Source organism: Eptatretus burgeri, chromosome 1 (genome assembly GCF_056783735.1).
Source record: "Eptatretus burgeri isolate ZD-2024b chromosome 1, Ebu_testis_v1, whole genome shotgun sequence".
In the NCBI taxonomy this organism is placed as follows: Eukaryota; Metazoa; Chordata; class Myxini; order Myxiniformes; family Myxinidae; genus Eptatretus; species Eptatretus burgeri.
The window spans coordinates 3,292,841-3,314,559 of NC_140961.1; the positions used below are offsets into that span (position 1 = coordinate 3,292,841).

The 21,719-nt window shown below is 45.4% G+C and overlaps 2 protein-coding genes across 6 annotated transcripts in view; both read right to left on the reverse strand.

Annotated features, from left to right (window-relative positions):
• BIN3 (bridging integrator 3) overlaps positions 1 to 21,719 on the reverse strand; it is a 249,286-nt gene that overhangs the window by 49,445 nt on the left and 178,122 nt on the right. The gene's annotated exons all lie outside the window — the stretch shown is intronic.
• LOC147033789 (uncharacterized) lies at positions 17,783 to 20,575 on the reverse strand. The gene has a single exon (XM_085883310.1). It carries the CDS (start codon positions 20,555 to 20,557, stop codon positions 18,443 to 18,445), a length of 2,115 nt encoding a protein of 704 aa, XP_085739436.1. The 5' UTR covers positions 20,558 to 20,575; the 3' UTR covers positions 17,783 to 18,442.

Genomic DNA, 21,719 nt, shown 5'->3' on the forward strand with positions numbered 1-21,719 from the left:
TCGGCCTCAGGCCCGCCTCATCTTTGAGGGTTCTCTTTTCTTTTCCTTGGTTTTGGGTATGTGTTGTCGGCGCCGTCTGTGAAGTAAAATTGTATAAGTGTTGCCGTGTGCTCGCGTAATCGGTATTAGATCTGCATTGTCGCATTTGCTTTTTGTGTAAATTGCATTGTGTTTTTCTTTTCTGTGTGCTTTTGGTGGAATTGAATATGTGTGCTTTCCGTTCGTCACGAATAAATGTGCTTTGTGTTGAACTGTTTCCCGCTTCGCTTCGTCATTTCCTTCATTGAATCCTCATCTTGCTTCACGTAAAGGGTTGGTAGTGGGCTGAATACGCCCGATAATTAATCGAACCGTCGAGGTCGACGATAACACCGCTCGGTTATCCCGATAGTACGGAACGGGTCGCTTAAGTGGCCCGTGTCCGAAGTCGACCTGCGGCGAGGTGCGATCGCCCGGTCTACCCTCCGCGTGGGTACTTAGGTAGGTCGAATTTGGCGAGCAACCCTATCCCACGCGGGGGCTGATTGGCTCGATCGCGGTGAGACCGAAAGGTCCACCCGTGACTGGTTCCCGGCGTTAGTCCGAGAGGGTCACGACTGGATTGTCCGTCCGGTGGGCGATGTGCCGCGATTCGAGTTACGTGGCCGTCAGCACGCCGGCGGGCGCGAATCTGTAACACTGGTGTCAGGTCGTGCGATACAAATTCATGGCCCTCCTCGCGGCACTGGTATCGGAGAACAGGAAAACGGGCTCTCCTGTCTCCGGCTAAATTCACGGGAATCGGTCTAGGGGTGAGAGAAGCGACCCCCGATTCCCTCCAAATTACGAGCGAGCGAAATTAACCCTTCACGAGAAGCAAGATGGCGTCTCAAGGCGAGCGGGAGCCGGGGGTATTAGAAATGTATATGTGTAGTAATGTAGAGTCCATGGTCCAGGATGGAATCCCCGTGCAGGAAATGTTGATTGTGCAGGAACACGGACTCGCCCAACTGAACCCAGAGCCCGAAATAGGTGCGGCAGCAGCCGCGGTGTATGACACCTCCCCCCCCTCTCCACCAAAACCCTTCCCCAACCCTGGCCGAAACGGCTCAGCTGAGTGCATCCGACATGGCCCAGTTATGCGCCATGCTGGCGGCAATGACAGAAAAGATGGATACAAATACAAATGAAATGAAAAACGAAATGAAAGACATGAACAAGCAAATGAATGAAGTGAAAACGACGATGGATGCGAATACACAGCAAATGAGGGAAGAAATGAAAGAACTACGGGGTGAGACACAGAACATGGGCCGATGCCTGCAGGCGGGCATGAAGGCCGTGAGCAGGGAGCTCAAAATGGCGACTCCACGTGTGGGAGCAAACGAGCTGGAAGGGGGGGCAGCGGCTGACAGGCCCGCGGTGGAGGCGGGTAAGAAAATAATTCGGGAGACAAGAGACGAGGTGAAAGTAATTGGGAGGGAGAGAAAAGAACAATTAATACGGAAAGCAAGGATGAGGTACGCGGAGATCGTGAAAGAGCAAGGAGTGAAAAACAGGGAAGGACGGGAGCGACTTAAAGAGAAAGCAAGGTTGACCTACATAAAGATAAGGGAAAGACGCCAGAAAGAAGCAGAGACCAATAAACACGATGAAGACGGGGTAAGTGACGCGCACACACACACGGAGGTAGTGGAGGACAATGGGGTTGAGCTCGCGGAGCGTGTGGGGACCCAGTGCGAGCACCTGGATGGCCTCCTCCAGGAACGAGGGGAGGGAGTATGCCCCCTTGAGGCGAGTCACGACCAAGTGAGTTCGGTCGTGCTTTGCGAGGTTGAGAGGACGGGTGCTGTGGACAGGTGCACGGAGAGCTTGGGGGGTATAGAGGCCCCGGAGACCCTTGTGGGGACACGAATCCCCAGTGTGGTTGTCCCTGTGTGTGTGGTGCAAGGTGTGAGTGCGTCCCCGTGTGTGGAAGCGACCACGTGTGTGAGTGGTGTGGTGGCGATGGTGCCGGAGTACGTGCTTCCCAGCACGCCGTGTGTGGATGAGGCACGGAGTGTGGATGAGGCACCGCGGTTGAGTGCCCCCGCGTGTGTGGATGAGGCACGGAGTGTGAGTGAGGCACCGCGAGTGAGTGCCCCCGCGTGTATAAGTGAGGCACGGTGTGTGGATGAGGCACAGCGGTTGAGTGCCCCCGCGTGTGTGAGTAGTATGGTTTGTGTGAGTAGTGAGGCACGCGTGAGTGAACGGCCGTATGCAAGGAAGACCGTGAGTGTGAGAGAGCGGTATGTGAGGGAGATGTCGGTTGGCATGCGGGAGCACGCAGCCGCGTCTCCCCGTGTGAATGTGATGGAGTGGAGTGTGTGCGTCGTAACACGCAGGTGTGCGTGGGTTGAATGGCGACGACGGCGACAGAGGAACGAAAGCCGGGTAGCGGCTGTAGTTGTTTCGGGGACCGTGCCGGGTTCACCCAGCAGTGAGCACGCGGTTCGTGCTGTGCAACGCACGAGACCACCACGTGCTCGCTTGCGAGAGTGAAGTCCCGGTCCGGAAACGCACGCAGTGGATTTGCCGATCCCGCGGGCGGACAAAGTTTAGGCAGGTAAACGGATTTGGACCGGACGGGTTCTCCACGCGATCGTGTGTGTTAAGCTCCAACGGGCAAAGCACATGTGTTCGCGTGGGGAACCCCTCGAGACGTGGGGCTTGTTTTTTTTTTATGCGCACGGTGACGTCATGGCTGCACGTGGGGTTGGAATCCGGCAGGAGGGGTATCTCTGCCGGATGGTACCGTCCAAGGAGGGACGAGGTACACGTGCAGCTGCATGATGTCACGGGCAGGTGTAAAGTGCGCGAGCTCTGAGTTGCCGCGCTGGTGATGCGCATGGGAAAAAAAAAAAAAAAAAAGCAAGCCTCACTTTCGGGTGCAAAGGATTCCTGGGCAAGGGGTGGAAGACCCCCTTACCCGGGGCACAGGATGGAAACTAGTTAGGGGGAAGGGTTAGCTTAGCTAGACCGACTTCATGGGGCAGGGGTAAGTCCTCATGGAGTCCGTGGAATGGATTAGGTAGAGGGATTGTAGCCAGATTTTGGTTGGGAAATAAAATGATTGATTTGGAGACCGTGACAGACTTGTGAGTGTGTAGAGGGGACGTAGTTTAGCTACGTAGTGTTAAAAGGAACGTGCTGTAGTTTAAGGGACGACGTGGGAGCACGAGTTAGTTAGGGGATGTAGTTAGAAGGATGGCAGAGTTCAGCGGTGAGTGTGTTGAAGAGTTGTGGGTTGTGAGGTGAGTACGTGTACATGTTGAGTGAGTGAGGCCAGCGAGTCTGTGTGAATGGAGCGAATGGGGAATGCATGGTGCGATGAGTGATTGGGGGGAGGAGTGACTCCCGCCCAAGGGACCCCGGGGTCAGAGTAAAGTGAGTTAGCTGGGTTAGTCAAATTGAAAAATGGAGGTCGTTTTGTTGTGGTGGGAATGTAGGCTCGAAACCCATTTGGAGGGGTGCAGGAGCCCTGTTGACGGGCTTGGGAGCGTGGCTGCGAAAGGTGAGTATCGCTGAGTGGGTACCCCGGGCACCAGGCTAGTCGGCCATGGTAGGCCAAGGGTCCATGGGGGGCCGGAATAGCGTAGTGGGCACGGGTGCGCCTGCTTGGTGCGGGGGCCCGGGGCGCCATTAGCCGCGTGGGCAGTGTTGTGGGCACGGGTGAGCCTCGGAAAGGGGCCTGGGAGGCCGGCCTGCCATGTGTGCGTTTCAGGGGAGGTGCCATGGGGGGCACTCCCCGGTGTTAGGGAGCTGGTAGGCTCGGAGGCAGTGTAGTGCCCGGGGGTGCCATAGCGGGAGATTCGGCAGAGGGTCGTGCCTGCCAAAGGGAGCCACGTGTCCCAGCCAGGAGACCGTGTGAGGGCACGGAGAGAAAATTGGGGGGGCGAGGCCCGAAATTGTGAGGACACCAACACAGGCGATGGGAATCTGGTTGTTAGAACCAATAGTTTAAGCGAGAGGCGCTTGTTGAAAGCCCCGGGGTAGTTTAACAGTTAAATGGTTAGGGTAGATTAGGAGATGTACCCCTCCGCACCATCCATCCCCTCGCTGTCGTTGTGGGCCGCTGGACCCACTTTGGGTTAGATCGCCGAACTCTGGGGAGGCCATTCTGAGGCTTCGTTGGGCCTCGACACAGGACGTTAGCTCTCCCTTATTCCCCTCCGGGAAGGGAACGTAGGGGTTGGGAGTAGGCTAGGTGACAGAATAGGTTAGCCGAACAAGGACGATAAAGGGGGTTAGGGGACGATTTATAGTGGGGAAGTAAAAATAAAAAAAAATAAAAAAAATAAGTTGGGGCTAAATTGGGGTTTGACAAATTAAGGGAGTGGGTATGTACAGTGACAGGCAAAGGCGATAGGTTGGGAGGGAGACAGGTAGGTAGGTCCGAGCCCGCCTTCCGAGTGGCCAGCACCACCGCACTCCCTCCACCAACCTCCACTGAACGGCAAAAGCTGGCCAGCTTCATCTGCTGGCTGTGTGCTGCAAGGCCTGTGCCGGCTGGATCGTCTGCAGCTGCTGTGCTGCAAGGCCTGTGCCGGCCCACTTCATCTGCCGGCTGGCTGTTTTTTTTTCAAGGCCTGTGCCGGCCCACTTCATCGGCAGCTGTTGTTTTGCTGCGAGGCCTGTGCCGGCTGGATCGTCTGCAGCTGCTGTGCTGCAAGGCCTGTGCCGGCCCACTTCATCTGCCGGCTGCCTGTTTTTTCTTCAAGGCCTGTGCCGGCCAGTTCATCTGCCGGCTGTGTTTGCCTGCAGCGGCCTTCTTCTGCGGGCTGTGTTTGCCTGCTCACCTTCACCTTTGCCATGCCATGCCCACTGCCCATGTTCACCAGCTCCGTTCAATTTTTGCTTTGCCCCCCCCCCCCTGTTCACTTCCATGTGCGCCAGGATCCGCAAGGCAACAGTTTGCAAGCTGCAAGAACTGCCCTGTTGGCAGCTACAACACGGGCCTGCAGTGGCGGCCCGTGCACCGTGTTTGTGTCCATGCATCCATTCGTTGTGCTCATTGCGTGTGCCACTTGAGCTGGCACGGAGACTGCGTTGTGCAGCCCATGCACCGTTGTGGTTCACTGCGTTCAGTTCAAAAGGGAAGGCCTTGGACTGCGTGTGAGCAGCCAGCCACGTTCCCTGTCACCTGCATTGTTTTGAGCCAGAGACTGCATGTGGGCAGCCTGGCTCCCTGCTAACTGCTTTCTTTTGCAGAGTTCAGTGATCCTGGGCCATGGTTTAGTGTAAAATTTGTAAGTTAAGGTAAGATGCACTGTAAATATGAGTGCGCCCCCGGCATGTATGTCTTAGCGCCGGCAATTTTATTTAAGTCGTCCGTGTGAGTGAGTTTGTTTAGGTAGTTACGCAGCCCTCAGGTTATTTATTTTGGGGACACGAATACCATGAATGTCGCACTCAGGGATCCGTAGGTAAAATGTACTAGGGGAAAACTACACATGATGGCACACGAAAATTTGACGACTCGGGACGAGTCTGTAAAAAGGCGAGGGGGTAGTGTTGTGGTTACCAAATTCGCAAACCACCATTCAGGTCCCTTAGGTGAGATATCTCGGTAAGTACATGTGTAGTTAGGCCCAAACCCGTTGTCTAGTGGGAATACATGTCATTTATGCATGCTGCGACTCTTCAGGATAGCCGTTTTTCTTTTACTATCTTTAATTTGGACCAACCGCCATTGTTACCACCACCAGTCACAACATCAACCACCAACCACAACGCCGCTTCACCACAACCGCCCGACCTTCACGTCACACCTCGCAACTGTCGCATCGCCACCGTTCTTGCGCCGCTTGTGGGTACCGGTGTTGGACTCGTGCAGGGCGCGCGCCCGGGAACAGCGTGTACAAAATCACGGATTTTGTGCTTCAAAAAACGGATCCAAAAACAACACACGCCCACTTTTTGCCGTCCAATCGGTGAGCGAGGGCGGGTGGCCCCGCCCCCAGGGCGTTGGAGAGCGATCGATATATGCAAATTTATGGATCAAAAGCATTCACGCCCACTTTTCTCGGGCCAATGGGGAGAGGTGAAAGGTCGAAGGGAGGGGTCAAAGATGAGAGGGCGAAGCACGGGGCTGATATAGCGACCGTGTTCGTCAGTCCAGTGAGTAGTAGAGTCGAGAGAGAACAGAGAGTTAAGACTTCGCGGGTGGTGGAGTTGGCAAGAAGGAGCTGGTCGTCGTGTGCGTTGGAGTCGGAGCGGAGGGACGGAGCTGTGGAGAGCGGCGAGGGCAGACGAGGGGGTGCTCGCGTCGTGCAGGGAGCTGCACCCCAGGGAGGCCGACGGCGCGACCTGCTCGAGAGTGGAGGCCGCTCGTCGCGGGACTCGAGCAGAGTAGGAATCCTCTATACCCCGAGCATCAGCAACCCCCTCCTGTTTCCCCCCGCGCTGAGATAGTGCGACCAAGGGGCCCCTTTCCCACCCCCTACCAGACACTGCCCGCGAGTCCCGCGGAGTTGAGCACCATCGCCGCTCCGTGTCTCATCACCAGGCAGGGTAGGCCCGACCCGGTCTCGGCCTCAGGCCCGCCTCATCTTTGAGGTTCTCTTTTCTTTTCCTTGGTTTTGGGTATGTGTTGTCGGCGCCGTCTGTGAAGTAAAATTGTATAAGTGTTGCCGTGTGCTCGCGTAATCGGTATTAGATCTGCATTGTCGCATTTGCTTTTTCTGTAAATTGCATTGTGTTTTTGTTTTCTGTGTGCTTTTGGTGGAATTGAATATGTGTGCTTTCCGTTCGTCGCGAATAAATGTGCTTTGTGTTGAACTGTTTCCGCTTCGCTTCGTCATTTCCTTCGTTGAATCCTCATCTTGCTTCACGTAAAGGGTTGGTAGTGGGCTGAATACGCCGATAATTAATCGAACCGTCGAGGTCGACGATAACACCGCTCGGTTATCGATAGTACGGAGCCGGGTCGCTTAAGTGGCCCGTGTCCGAAGTCGACCTGCGGCGAGGTGCGATCGCCCGGTCTACCCTCCGCGTGGGTACTTAGGTAGGTCGAATTTGGCGAGCAACCCTATCACGCGAGGGGCTGATTGGCTCGATCGCGGTGAGACCGAAAGATCCACCCGTGACTGGTTCCCGGCGTTAGTCCGAGAGGGTCACGACTGGATTGTCCGTCCGGTGGGCGACGTGCCGCGGTCGAGTTACGTGGCCGTCAGCACGCCGGCGGGCGCGAATCTGTAACAATATATATATATATATATATATATATATATATATATATATATATATATATATATATATATATATATATATTTATGTATACATATATATATATACATATATTTATATATATATATATACATATATTTATATATACATATATACATATATTTATATATACATATATACATATATTTATATATACATATATATATATATATATATATATATATATATATATACATATATATATATATATACACATATGTATATGTGTATATGTTTGTATATGTGTATATGTAACTGTATATATGTTTACTTCAGAGATAAAATCTGGAATATACATATATATACATATATATACATATATATATATGTATATATATATATATATGTATATATATATATACATATATATATATATATACATATATATATATATATATGTACATATACATATATATATATATATGTACATATACATATATATATATATATATATACATATATATATACATATACATATATATATATATATATATATATATATACATATATATACATATATACATATATATACATATATATATATATATATATATATATATATATATATATATATATACATATATACATATATATATATATATACATATATATACATATATATATATATATACATATATATATATATATACATATATATATATATATATATATATATATATATATATACATATATATACATATATATATATATATATATACATATATATATATATATACATATATATATATATATATATATACATACATATATATACATATATAGATATATATATATACATATATATATATATATATATACATATATATATATATATATATATATATACATATATATATATATATATACATATATATATATATATATATATACATATATATATATATACATATATATATATATATACAATTATATATACATATATATATATATATACATATATATATATATATATACATATACATATATATATACATATATATATATATATATATATATATATATATATATATATATATATATATATTGCATCACTGTTTGCAGTTTAAATTCGGGTACCAGGCCGACAAAGATGGGTAACCGATTATTTTTCTTCTGTTTATTATTATTTTTATTCCGCCGTCAATTTTTGGGTTTTTTCGCTTTAGAATTCATTTTCTCGGCAACTGTTCGTCCGATCGACACAACATTTTCACTGTGGTATGCATCTTTTTTCGTAGAATAATGAATTGATAATTATGACGTCATACGTCACGTGGTCTGGGCGCCATCTCTGAAAAACCGAAAAACTTTGGACCTCTGTATCTCTGAAACCGCACAATGGAAAAAAATTGAAATTTGGTACACAGTAAGAACTCTCCATGGGGAGGAAGTGATTTTTTGTGACATCATCGGTGAAGTGGTACCCCGGTGAAAATTCAACACATAGAATGCTGCATCTGAAAAATTGGAAATTTCTTGAGCGTCATCTACGCAACTCAAGGAAGAAAAAAAATATTATGATGTCATAGATCACGTGGTTCGGTCGCCATATTGTTTTGAAAAAATCTTCTCCAGAACGGCTCGACAGATTGAGGCAAAAACTTTACACACATCTTCCCCAAGACATGCTTGGACAAGTTTGTTAATTTCGAATTGATAGGTCACATGGTTTGGCAGTCATATTGAATTGACGCTGAAACCTTCAAAAATCTTCTCCAGAACAGCTGGTCACATCGAGGGGAAACTTCACACACATATTCTCCATGGGTAGGGATATAAATTTGTTAATGAATAACTGCTAGGTCACATGGTTTGGCAGTCATATTGAATCGAAAAAAAAAATTAAATAATGTTTTCTCTGGAACCACTTATCCTGTCGAAGCAAAACTTTGCAACAATCATCAAACGCCATTGCTGCATATAAGGAAAAAAATTATGACATCACAAGTCACGTGGTTTGGTGGCCACCTTGGATTGAAAAACGCACCTTATCAAATTAACAACAAAAAATTAACAAGCGTGATCTACCCCTACATAGACAGAATATAAATTTGTCATAGGTCACGTGGTTCGTCAGCCACATTGGATTGAAACTGAAAAATTAAAAAATCTTCTCTGAAACTGCTGAACATATCGAGGTGAAACTTTACAGGTATGACCACTTATCCATGACGAACAAAACGTTCCCACTCTTTTTTGACATTGGTCACATGGTTTGGCAGCCATATTGGATTGAAGGAAAAATATTAAATTATGTTTACTCTGGAACCGCTTCATCAGACAACATCAAACTTCAGAGGTATGATCTCATAGGCATGGGGGGATGTATGTTTTAAATTTCAACCCAATCGGACACAAGGTCTGACAGCCAGAATTATTTAATTATTTGAATCTGAGAAGTTTTAGAACTTTTTCATTTTTTACATTAGGCTCACTTGGCTGTGCATGCAGGCATTTGAGGGTACAGGAGTAGCAATTTAATTGACACCGATTATGGCCCCAGAAAAAAATGGTCAACTGTGTACATAATAAATAGATGGAACGTGGCCTATTCCTCGGTCCATAACTTGTGAGTCCCGCATCATAGAGAAGCGTGTGGCGCCTCATTAGACTCAGGGGAATCCCACTTTACTGTCTGCACCCACGGTCTCAACATTTATTACTTTGTGTTCAGGTTAATTAAACACCAGTCCAATTGATACCAACAATGTCCCCAGGAAAAAGGGCTAACTGCATACGTAGTAAATAGATTGAACACTTTGTGGTACTCAGTCCGTAACTCGTCAATCCCGTGTTGTATCAAAGCCTGACGTCTTGGTACCCGGTCATCACTGCCAGCAGTTATAAAGTGGCAGTTCTACAGGGTGGCCATAAAATCTGGAAACATAGATAACTGTCATTCTGTTACAGTTTGAAGATGTCCTTGACGAAAGACGAACACGTTGAGGTGATAGTGCTGAGTGGCCCTGTGGAGTGGGCTGCACGCTCGCCAGATCTGAACCCCCTTGATTACTTCTTCTGGGGTATGCTGAAGGCGCAGGTTTATTCAGTGAAAATCAGACACACAAATCATCTGAGGCAACGCATCACAGATGCATGTGCAGGGATTGATGGAAATGCCGCAACAATGCACTTCGTTCATTACCATTTTGCACAGCGCATTGAACTGTGCATTTCTCACGAGGACAACATGTTAAACATGTCATGTAATGTAATGTCAATAAACCATTTATCATGTGTATTTACCGATGTTTCCAGACTTTATGGCCACCCTGTTGGCGTTTTTCATTTTCTTCCACCAGATTTTGTGACTTGTTCTTCTCCAGAACCACTTCATCGATCGATGAGAAGATTCATATCTATGATGTACTAACAATGTGGAAAAAAGTTTGGAAACTATGATGTCATCAGTTACGTGGTATGGCAACAATCTTGGATTGTATAAAACAACTTTTGAAGCCCTCTCCACAAAAACCACATAACCGATCGATACGAAACTTTGATGATTTGATCGTTCACAAAAAACATTTTCCCCATGGGTAGTCGATCAAATTTGCAGTCACGTGGTTTGGCAGCCATATTGGATTGAAGGAAAAACTTCAAAAATCACCTCTCTGAAACCATGATGCTTCTTGGAATCCTTACATACGTATCAGACGATCGAGTTGTTTACTTCAGAGATAAAGTTTGATGTTCTTGACAATGTCAGACTTGGTAGCCGGCTCGCAGTTTTAGTTATTAATTCGTATTATTATTATTATAATTATAAGCAGTTATACATCATGATTCAAGTGAAAAAGCATAAGCTAATGTTTTGAATAAATGCATTGTCAGCATTTAAAAAAAGAAAGATTCCTGACACACACATGTCATTAAAAATTGTGGCATCAAAAATATAATCCAACACTGACACTTCGTTTGATTACAATCTTCCAAAAACCAAGCAAGTTTCTAACTATTCATCCGATCGCTGCAGTAAAACATTCTTATCTGCTTTTGGTCATCTGAAACATTGGTGTTCAAAAATTCCAAATGCACTTGGCTCAAAATTTGTACCATCATGATTTTCCCAACCCCTCCCTCCACCCCAGCTCCCCCTTCTACAACACAGGCCAGATCCAAAATATCCATGATTTTTCCACCCACTCCCCCCCCCCCAAACACTGTAGGAGCTTTTCCCATCCCTCCATACCAATGCCTCTCAATCTGTCTGCCAGAGTTTGTGCCCATTTTCCAACCATAGCTGGGCCAAAAAAAGCCTCACTGTTGGCAGCGCAGTATTCTGCTGGACCCGTTTAACAGGGTGACTCAGCATCCTTAAGCCTTGATCACACTTTTGCAGAGTGTCTCCAAAGGACATCATTATACGTGACATTGCAAAAATCCATGGGAAAACTCAACTCGCCGCCTTCTAGGTTGCAGCGGTTCCACCCAGCAACAAATACTAGCCGTAAACATTTCTTTCCACTTTGTATTTTCTTTTCTCCACTGTGTCCTGCCAAATAAATGACAAGTTTCTTCCATTTGTCTCTGCAGCGATGCCGGAGGAAACGCAGATGAGTTTTGATCAAAATGCATTGCAACATATTAACAACACGCGCGAATGTTTACCGATGGCAAAAGTAACCCTGAGTGGGGCCATAAGCCTACAGTACGTCTTTCATGTGTGCATTATCAATAGGGATTACAATACAATTACGCACGACACGACTGCACACGATGCGAGCAACAGAGCAGCTTTCAGGGACAATGGGGGTGCCCATGGGTCACCACAATTCAGGCCACGAGATTAAACCATATCAGCCAGAATCCACTTCTGAGCAGAACAATCTACCTCATGTGAAACTATCCAAACTTATGCCAAAGGCAGAATGTTGGTTGTCAGATCACTGTGATGAAAAGTAGTTGGACAGTTTTGCTCAAGGTATTTCCGAAATTTCCACTTGCTGCCCATGATTTGGCAAAAGAGAACAATGCGTTCCCCTTGTATAGTCGTACCAGAAATGGGGCCAAGCATCGCCGTCGGGTAAGTTCACCGCACAGGTCAGTTTGTGAAAATTCAGAAGGGATGCATATTTACGAGCTAGTTGAGGCGATGACAAGACTCCGATGTCGAGCACACATGGAAACGTTCCCTTTGCTCCTACACCCTCGCCACCTACACAGCATGATTAGACAAAAGTAATTTCAAATGGGCTGCGAGGACAAAGGCAAGTCGAAGGTTATTGACTTATTGTACATGCAAAGCCATGTAATATTCCTCTAATAAAGTGCAATGTTGTTTGAAAAAAAATCGCTATTGTGTCTGCACACTGGGTTTACATCAAATTGTTTGGGGGTGCAGGATGAGCAGGGAGGGGGTAGGTGAGAGTGAAGTTGACGACTTCGCTTCATCAGATGAAATATAACCCAACTGAATGACTGTGCAATTTATACTCCTAATTTGGCTTGACGGAGCGATAAATGTGCTCGACGTCATATGGTTACATTTTCACAACAGTCAGAACCAATAACCAGTGCCAGCTGTGACCAACATCGTCGTATCGCTTATGGCAAATCATGCACGCAAGCACATACACACACTAAATGGATCAAGACGAAACATGCCACTGGATAATCAGATCCATGGTACATCCAACCAAGAGGGCGAAGATCACGTGATCTGCAAATGATCACAGGATCATTTATTTTTATTTTTTTTGCTTCCCTTGACTCCTCCCTCTTCCTGTCCAAAAATTTCATATTCCTCATGAGAAGTACATTTTAACAACTTCCTACCACCCACCTACCAAATGAGCGGGGGAGGAAAAAAAAATAAAGGTTGCTGCTTTTGGCAGACGCCCTGCGATCATAAATTTATGAGCGGTAAGCTACTTAAATGTAGTACAAGGTACGATTTGGAAGATTTGGTAAATCTGCTTTCTTCCTGTGGCACCTTATCCCTCCATGTGCGCAGGTTCTGGCGAACAATTCATCCAGGTGGGGTGTACAAGTTTCTGGCTAACAAAATAATTCACAAAACGGATCCCATTAAAAAAAAAAAAATTGACGAAGAATCCAGAACATACAGGTGTGGCGGAGGAGCATGGCGGGAGTGGGAGGGGGAGGGTGTTCAAAAGTTTTTGCAATTCACAAACTTGGTGTTGCTTATTGTCTGGTTTTTAACTTGTTGAAAGCTGGATATGCACGCATAATTCATGCATAACTTGATATTTCTATTACCATCTGTGGATGACTATTACTGGTGTGTTATTTTCAGTCATTGAATGATGCACCATTTCGAAGCTTAAGCAATGTTCGATCATCATAGTTTTGTACAAGTAAGGATCCACTGCAAAGAAAATCCAGGGACGCGTGATTTCTGTGCTCAGGGATAATGCCCCTCATTTTCCATAGTGACACGAATGGTGAAGGAGTTTGGCAGAGACTCGATCGAAGGTGATCACAGGTTGAGACGACCCTCAGAGGTGAACAGTTGAAAGTACAATAATGTCTGATGGTGTAATCAAGGTTGCAGAACCTTCAAAACAGTTTTGCATTTCTGGTGGAAGCATTGAAATCATTATCCGTGAACATCTTGGCATGTCAAAGTTTCCTGGCAGATGGGTGCCTCAAAATCTCAGAGCACAAGATCGCCCCTACAGAGTAGAGTCGCTGGAACTGAGGTCATGTGTTCACCATTGGGACAGTGAGACCAAGACCAAATCGATGCAGTGTAAGCACCGGACACATACACCCCTGAAGAAGTTCCGCATCAGGTCTTTAGCCAAATGGATTATGGCCAACATCTTCAGGGTTTCAAAAGGGGTGCTGCTGATCGATTATATCCCACGCAAAACAGCGATCACTGGTGTCAGTATTCCGCTGACTCGCTGATCTGGCTTTGTGAAGGCATCGGTTGAAAACGCTGTGGGGTTTTGGCACGTGGTGTTCTGCTGCTGCACAACAATGCACCAGTTCAGATGTGCACAGTCCATCTTTTACCAGTGTGGGTTCAAACAGTTGAATAATCCGGCCAGACTTCGCCCCAAGTGACTTATTTGTTGCGACATCTGAATTCTGAGTTGCGTGATAAACTGTTTGAAAAGGACGATGCTACAAAGTACACCATTGATGAATGGTTATAGCAGCAGTCAGGATGTTTATATTATCAGGGAACTGCTAGTTTGAAGAACAAATGAACCAAATGCATTGAGTTGAAGGGAGATTACGTTGAGAAATGAAATAAAAAAAACTTTCGGATTTCTTTTTACCTGAGTGGCAAAACATTTTAAATACTCCCTCGTATGTCACATGCATGAGGAGACGTTATGAGACAGAATTGTATTTTCACCTAAATTAAAGGACATTCAGAGACAATGGTCAAATGAACACAGTATACAGGATTTGAACCTGAGATCCAAGAATCATGAGCTTTGTGCTCAGATGGGAACAATAAAAACAGGACAGCCCAACCCAATCCTGAACCCACAGACCTCTGCATTGCATCAGAGCAACACCTGAGAGCCAAAAACAGTAATGATCATCCAAAAGTTTTGAGTGTTGGTTATCACCGATCTGAGTTACAGTCGATCCAACAGTCAGAGATCAATTTGACGCCTCGACTCAGATGATTTGAAAGCGAGTGAATTCTCCATAAAGCCAATGCGAAACATTAACAAGTCTGTTCTCAAGGACGAGTTTTAAACCACTTTAAAACATGATTCCTCAAGTGCAAAAAAAAAAAGCTAGAAAACATAGCAACCTTTCAGGCAACCAAATATCGATGCAGCCTCTTTAAATCCAAGGGAACATTAAAAGACGGTCGTTTTAGCGATATTGTTTTGTAAGGGAACATTCGTGTCATTTCCAAGACTGAGACAGCATTTCCATCCAGGCATTATGTTCCACGAGGACAGCTGCTCAAATGGAACCGGGCTTTCCCAACCATGGTATGAGCCCGCAGCTGCGTTAGGTTTGTAAATATAACAAAGTGCAGCCAAATATCAGACAGCAAGCATGATAACGAGAGAACAGATTTCCCGCAGCAAGTCTGACCACATCCAACGGATGTGGATCTCACCAATCCTTCAATCAGAAGTATCAAAATATAATTAATCGAATGGAAGAGCGATCTTCCAATATTTACTGCCACGTGAAGTAAAGACGATTCACCTACATCCTCCCAACCCCCCCCCCCCCCCAACTCAAAGACTCAAAAATAAACTTGTATTTTTGATACCACCAGCATCCACATCACACATGAGTTAGTGATGTGCTGCTTCAGTGACAGATCCAAGTACTCAGGTATATTCAAAAGCCAAGGACTTGAGAGGTGTACAGGAACATCTGAATATTTATTTGTTTGATTTTCCACCTTTTTAAATGAAATCAATGAAGAGATGAGAATAACTTGAGTAACTTCTGTGCTCCTGAGCTCTTTACTCTCAGCAGCCTTCTGTTATGTGAGTCACAAACATGTGAGCCAGCAGAGGCAAGTGGGTTGGGGAAGTGGAGGAGTGCAAGGGGAAAAGGAGGGGGGATAAGGATAAGAAACAGGGGAAAGAGTGAAACCAAATCCGGTCTGAGACCTAAGTATAAACAAAACAGCAATTGGAGCAAAACTCTGAACTGACCACCACCAAGACCGCCTCCCAACCCTCATTCCCCAAACTACAGCATAAAAAGAGAAAGACCTGGATGAGGCCTGTCCTTATGAAATGTTTCCTTTCGATAAAAGCAGCAACACAGCATAAAGAACATCATATAGATCGTGGACAAAAAAAAAATGGAAACACCAGGGTACATGCGCTGCACAACAAATATGCAAAGTATAGAGCCACCACATACAAGTGATCGGCAGGTGACATATACAAATCTTTTCCTGGAAGTCCTCTTGTCATGTGTATATATGTACACCACATGCCAAAAAGTATGTGGACACCCCTTCTAATTAGTGGATTCGGCTATTTCAGCCACACCTATTGCTGACAGGTGTATGAAATCAAGCACACAGGCATGCAATCTCCAAAGACATACATTGGCAGAAGAATGGGCCGCAATGAAGAGCTCAGTGACTTTCAACGTGGCACTGTCAAAGGATGCCACCTTTCCAACAAGTCAGTTCATCAAATTTCTTCCCTGCTAGAGCTGCCCCGGTCAACTATAAGTGCTGTTGTTGTGAAGTGGAAACACTTAGGAGCAACAACACCTCAGCCACGAAATGGTAGGCCACACAAGCTCACAGAACGAGACCACGGAGTGCTGAAGCACGTAGCACAGAAAAATTGTCTGTCGTCGTTTGCAACACTCAATACCGTATTCCAAACTGACTGGAAGCAATATCAGCACAAGCACTGTTCATCAAGAGCTTCATGAAATGGGTTTCCATGGCCAAGCAGCTGCACACAAGCCCAAGACCACCATGCGCAATGCCAAGCATCGGCTGGAGTGGTGAAAAGTTCACCGCCATTTGACTCTGGAGCAGTGGAAACGCATTCTCTGGAGTGATGAATCACACTTCACCATCTGGCAGTCCGACGGACGAATCTGGGTTTGGCGGATGCCAGGAGAACGTTACCTTCCCAAATGCATAGTGTGAACTGTAAAGTTTGGTGGAGGAGGGATAATGGTCTGGGGCTGTTTTTCATGGTTCGGGCTCGGACCCTTAGTTCCAGTGAAGGGAAATCTTAACGCTACAGCATGCAATGACATTCTAGAGGATTCTGTGCTGCCAACTTTGTGGCGACAGTTTGGGGAAGACCCTTTCCTGTTTCAGCATGACAATGTCCCCGTGCACAAAGCGAGCTCCATGCAGAAATGGTTTGTCGAGATTGGAGTGGAAGACCTTGCCTGGCCTGCACAGAGCCCTGACCTCAACCCCATTGAACACCTTTGGGATGAATTGGAACGCCGACTGCGAGCCAGACCTCATCACCGAACATCAGTGCCCGACCTCACGAATGCTCTTGTGGCTGAATGGAAGCAAATCCCCGCCCCCGCAGCAATGCTCTAACATCCAGTCGACAAGGCAAACCCAAGTAAAAACTAACATTTTTTTCCAGTCAAGGTTTTCTCAGTGGATTCATCATCCTGAACCCATACCATTTGATATTAGCTTGGGGGTCACCAAGAATTTTTCCTCAAATTTAGGATGGCGGCCAAAATCCAAAATTGCCGCCAAAATTACCTTGAGGAGATTTATACTGCCTCGTAGTGTTTCCTGTCAAGGTTTATTCAGTGGTTCTGTCAACCTGAACATGTATCCTTTGAGATTAGCTTGGGAGCCACCCAGGATTTGGCCTAAAATCCAAGATGGCTGCCAACAATCAAAATGGCTGCCAAAATTAAATTAATTAGGTTTATACTGCCTTATAGTTTTTCCTGTCAAATTTTTCTCAGCAGTTCCGGCATACTGGACCTATAGCCTTTAAAATTGGCTTGAGAGCCACCCAGGTTTTGACCACAAATCCAAGATAGCCGCCAAAATGGCCGTCAAAATCATCTTACTTATATTCAAACTACCTCTTAGGTTTTCCTGTCAAAGTTTTCTCAGTGGTTCCGCCATTCCAAACGTATGTCCTTTGTTATTAGCTTGGAGGACACCCAGGATTTGGCCTCAAATGCAAGATAGGCACGAAAAACCAAAATGGACACCAAAATTGGCTCAAAATTGAATTAATAAGGGTTCTCTTTTCCTGTTAAATTAAATTTTTGTACCTAATATGGGGTTTATAATGGTACCGGAAATTGATTTGGGGGTCTAGCATACTCAACCGAGCTCTATCGTCATGTAAATATGACATTCTCACTCAAAACAGGCCACAAAATGTAAATTGAGATAATATTAACCGCATTTTCTGGTCATCCTGCAGTTCAATTCGCCAACAAAATGGGCGATACAAACACATCATTAAGATAGAACTGCAAGTCCAGAGTTAATGTTCATTCGCTATTATCCAAGTCACTGTCCATCTGTAAGTCAGATGAGTGGACTGCTCTAATACTGTCAGAAGAGGTAGCCGACTGCTCTTCAATACTGTCGCTGACACTTTTAGTACTCTCGTCCCCTCCTGTGCTGTCGTCTCCTTTGTCCTCACTATGGCTGGGTCTCGTTCTTCTCTTCTTCTTTGGGGGCTGGGCCGTGTCTTTCGTATCTTCTGTGTCTGCATCATAATTAATGTCACTTGTACGATCGGAAATTATTTGAATGCTTTGTCAAATTGATTTCGATAATATAAGGCTGTGAATTGTATTACTAAATGAAAAACAACAAGTCTGAAACAGCAAATGGAAACCTTGTATAGCTTTACGATAAATAAATGTATACTTACCTGGTGTTAACCTTCTTCTGCAGCTCGTCACCGAAAGGTTTGGTGGGAATTGGGGGCAGGTGAACCATAGTGGCCGAATACCATCTTCCGTTTCTTCCCAACCTCTGTGTTTGATGGAAGGATGCTCAATATCTTGTTTCAGACATTGATACCAGATGAAAGCTTGCAAATCGCTCCTCTTGAGGTGTTCATTGGTGCTACTCTCATCTGGCAAGATACTTGAACTGGATTTCACTTTCTGCTTGTCGTACATCCTGATCCTTGTTCTCACATACTCTTCATGTTCACTTCCAGCATACATGCAGGTTCCAAAGAAGGTCTTAGCATCGGCGATGCCTTCAACTGAAGTGCGCGATGTGCCAAGTTGCGAGAGGAGTTGGAACTTTCCCAGTTTCTTCGTCTTCTTCAGTGGTTTTACTTTACCAACACCAAATGGAAAAGAGGTTGTATCACACCCTGTAATGCTGAGATAGGCAGGAAGTGCTTGACACATTTCGTCACCAAATCGGTCAGTTTGAGCTTTGACGCGAACATACCTCTCAAGGTCAATCTTCGTCATCCAGTCTTGTAATGGTTTAATGACAGAATAAGCATAGGTCAGGAGAACAAAGACATCTGTATCTGTCGCCCTGACAATTACAGGATCTGTTGACTTGGATGCATGGAGGACGAGTCTGGTGTCAACTTCGTGGTGGTTGCAGGAGTCAAGCATCTCGATTTTGAGTTGCATTATTAAGCAGGTATTATCTTCCTCTGTCACAGTTAGTGGAACTTTCAGCTTGGATCTCACACCATCGGTCTTGTAGTAATCGACTAGAAATCTAATCAGTTCTGTCTTATTTTCTGAGTTTCGCAGAGATGAGTCCCAATCTTTCCCTTTCGGCATGTCCTGTTCAGAGCTTGTGATTTGAGTTCTTCTTCCAGGTGTGCCACGGCAACGTTGAATGAGCTCCTTCGTTGTGGCTGTACCGTATGAATCAAATATGATTCCCAGTTGCTGCGGTTTGGAGTCACTTGCTGGCAAGCAAAATTTCAACAGGGCTGCTGCATATTTTCCCCAAGTTTGCTGAGCAGGAACAGATTTCACAGCAGCCATTCCATCTATAAGCCAATTTCCTTCATGTGGCGGATTCTCACGGACTGATTCAGACTCTTCTATGAGGTCGTTCCTCAATGCTGCTTTTGAACCTCGTCTCAAATCTCTCTCTGGTGTGGCTAGAGCTAGTGGGACAGTAGTCAAGGGATATGAATGTGCCTCTTCTGGAGATGTTGCTTTGCCTACCAGTAAACCGAAGGCCTGTCTGTCTTCTTTCAGGATATTAACAACTTTTGGGTCTTTCTTGGCCTTCTCCCTCCCAGTTTTAATCTTCAGCTTGGTAATCTTGTTGAAGAAATTGACTCGTTCTTCCCCACTGGCTTTGAGTCTCAAGTCAACAAATTCTTTATATTTCTGTTCTCCAGCTTCTGCGGATGACATCAATCCTCTAACAACATCACAATCCATTTCCAAACCAGTCTTCATATGAAGAGCGGGACCATTCAGGAATGGGTCGAAGTATTTGTCAAGCTGAAGTACGAGATTCTGAACCATATTTTCATGGTGTATTCGGGCCGCTATTGTGGTTTCCTTGTGAGCTGAGGAGGTGATGATATTGAGCCTTTCTTTCAGTGTAGCTCTGATCTTTGCCATGATATGACTGGTCTTGACGAATGTGTCTGTTGCGCTCTCATTGGTACTGTATCCGCCTTGCATTGGACCACCTCTGACCTTCACTTCTCGGTTGATTGTGGTTTCAGTTATTAAATCCCCATGGATGATGGAGAAGGGCTCACAAGACAATGGCACACCATCCAGAAATTTCTCCCTCCCCCATGGTCCCATAATTACTGCACAGCCCCTAAACCCTGCTTTCCGAGAACGGAACATTCTGGGGGACAAATAAGACGAAATATCAATTTTGAGGTCATTTTGGTGGCCATTTTGGTTTTTCGTTACCATCTTGCATTTGAGGCCAAATCCTGGGTGCCCTCCACGCTAATAACAAAGGACATAGGTTTGGAATGGCAGAACCACTGAGAAAACTTTGACAGGAAAACCTAAGAGGTAATTTTAATATAATTAAGATGATTTTGAAGGCTATTTTGGTGGCTATCTTGGATTTGAGGTCAAATCCTGGGTGGCCCTCAAGCCAATTTTAAAGGCTATAGGTCCAGCATGCTGGAACTGCTGAGAAAAAATTGACAGGAAAAACTATAAGGCAGTATAAACCTAATTAATTTAATTTTGGCAGCCATCTTGGATTTTAGGCCAAAATCCTTGGTGGCTCCCAAGCTAATCTCAAAGGATATATGTTCAGGATGACAGAAGCACTGAAAAAACCTTGACAGGAAACACTACGAGGCAGGATATATCTCCTAAAGGTTATTTTGGCAGCAATTTTGGATTTTGGCCGCCATCTTGAATTTGAGACAAAATTCTGGGTGGCCCCCAAGCTAATGTCAAATGGTATGGGTTCAGAATGATGAATCCACTGAGAAAACCTTGATTGGAAAAAATGTTAGTCTTTCCTTGGGGTTGTCCTGTCTATAGTGGAAAACCTTCCCAGAAGAGTGGAGGCTGTTATTAGCAGCAAAGGGGGGAGGGACCAACTCCATATTAATGCCCATGATTTTGGAATGCGATGTTGGACGAGCAGGTGTCCACATACTTTTGGCCATGTAGTGTGTATATGTGGGCTGTGGCTTGAGTCCAGTATCCAGAGCCAGCATAGCCTCAAGAGGAGACCTCAGCAAAATTTGAACAGAGTGTAATTGTTGGTGTGTGTTTGGCAGGTGCTTCAGTGACAAAGGCGATGGACATTTCTAAAACGTCACGAGAAAGTCTCAAAGGTGATATCAGCTTGGAAAAAGGAGGGAAAGACATCATCATCGAAGAGCAACAATGGGCGGAAGTGCATACTCAACAAGCGTGATGCATGGGCATGGTCTTGACCGTGAGACGAAGCAGGACAGCAATGGTTGACAAACTGTGTGCGGTGTTGGTGGTGTGACATCTGGACAGAGAAAGGAAGATAAGGAGACTTGGTGGTGGAATGAGGAAGTACAGGAAAGTATAAGGAAGAAGGGGTTGATGAAAAAGAAGTGGGATAGTCAGAGAGATG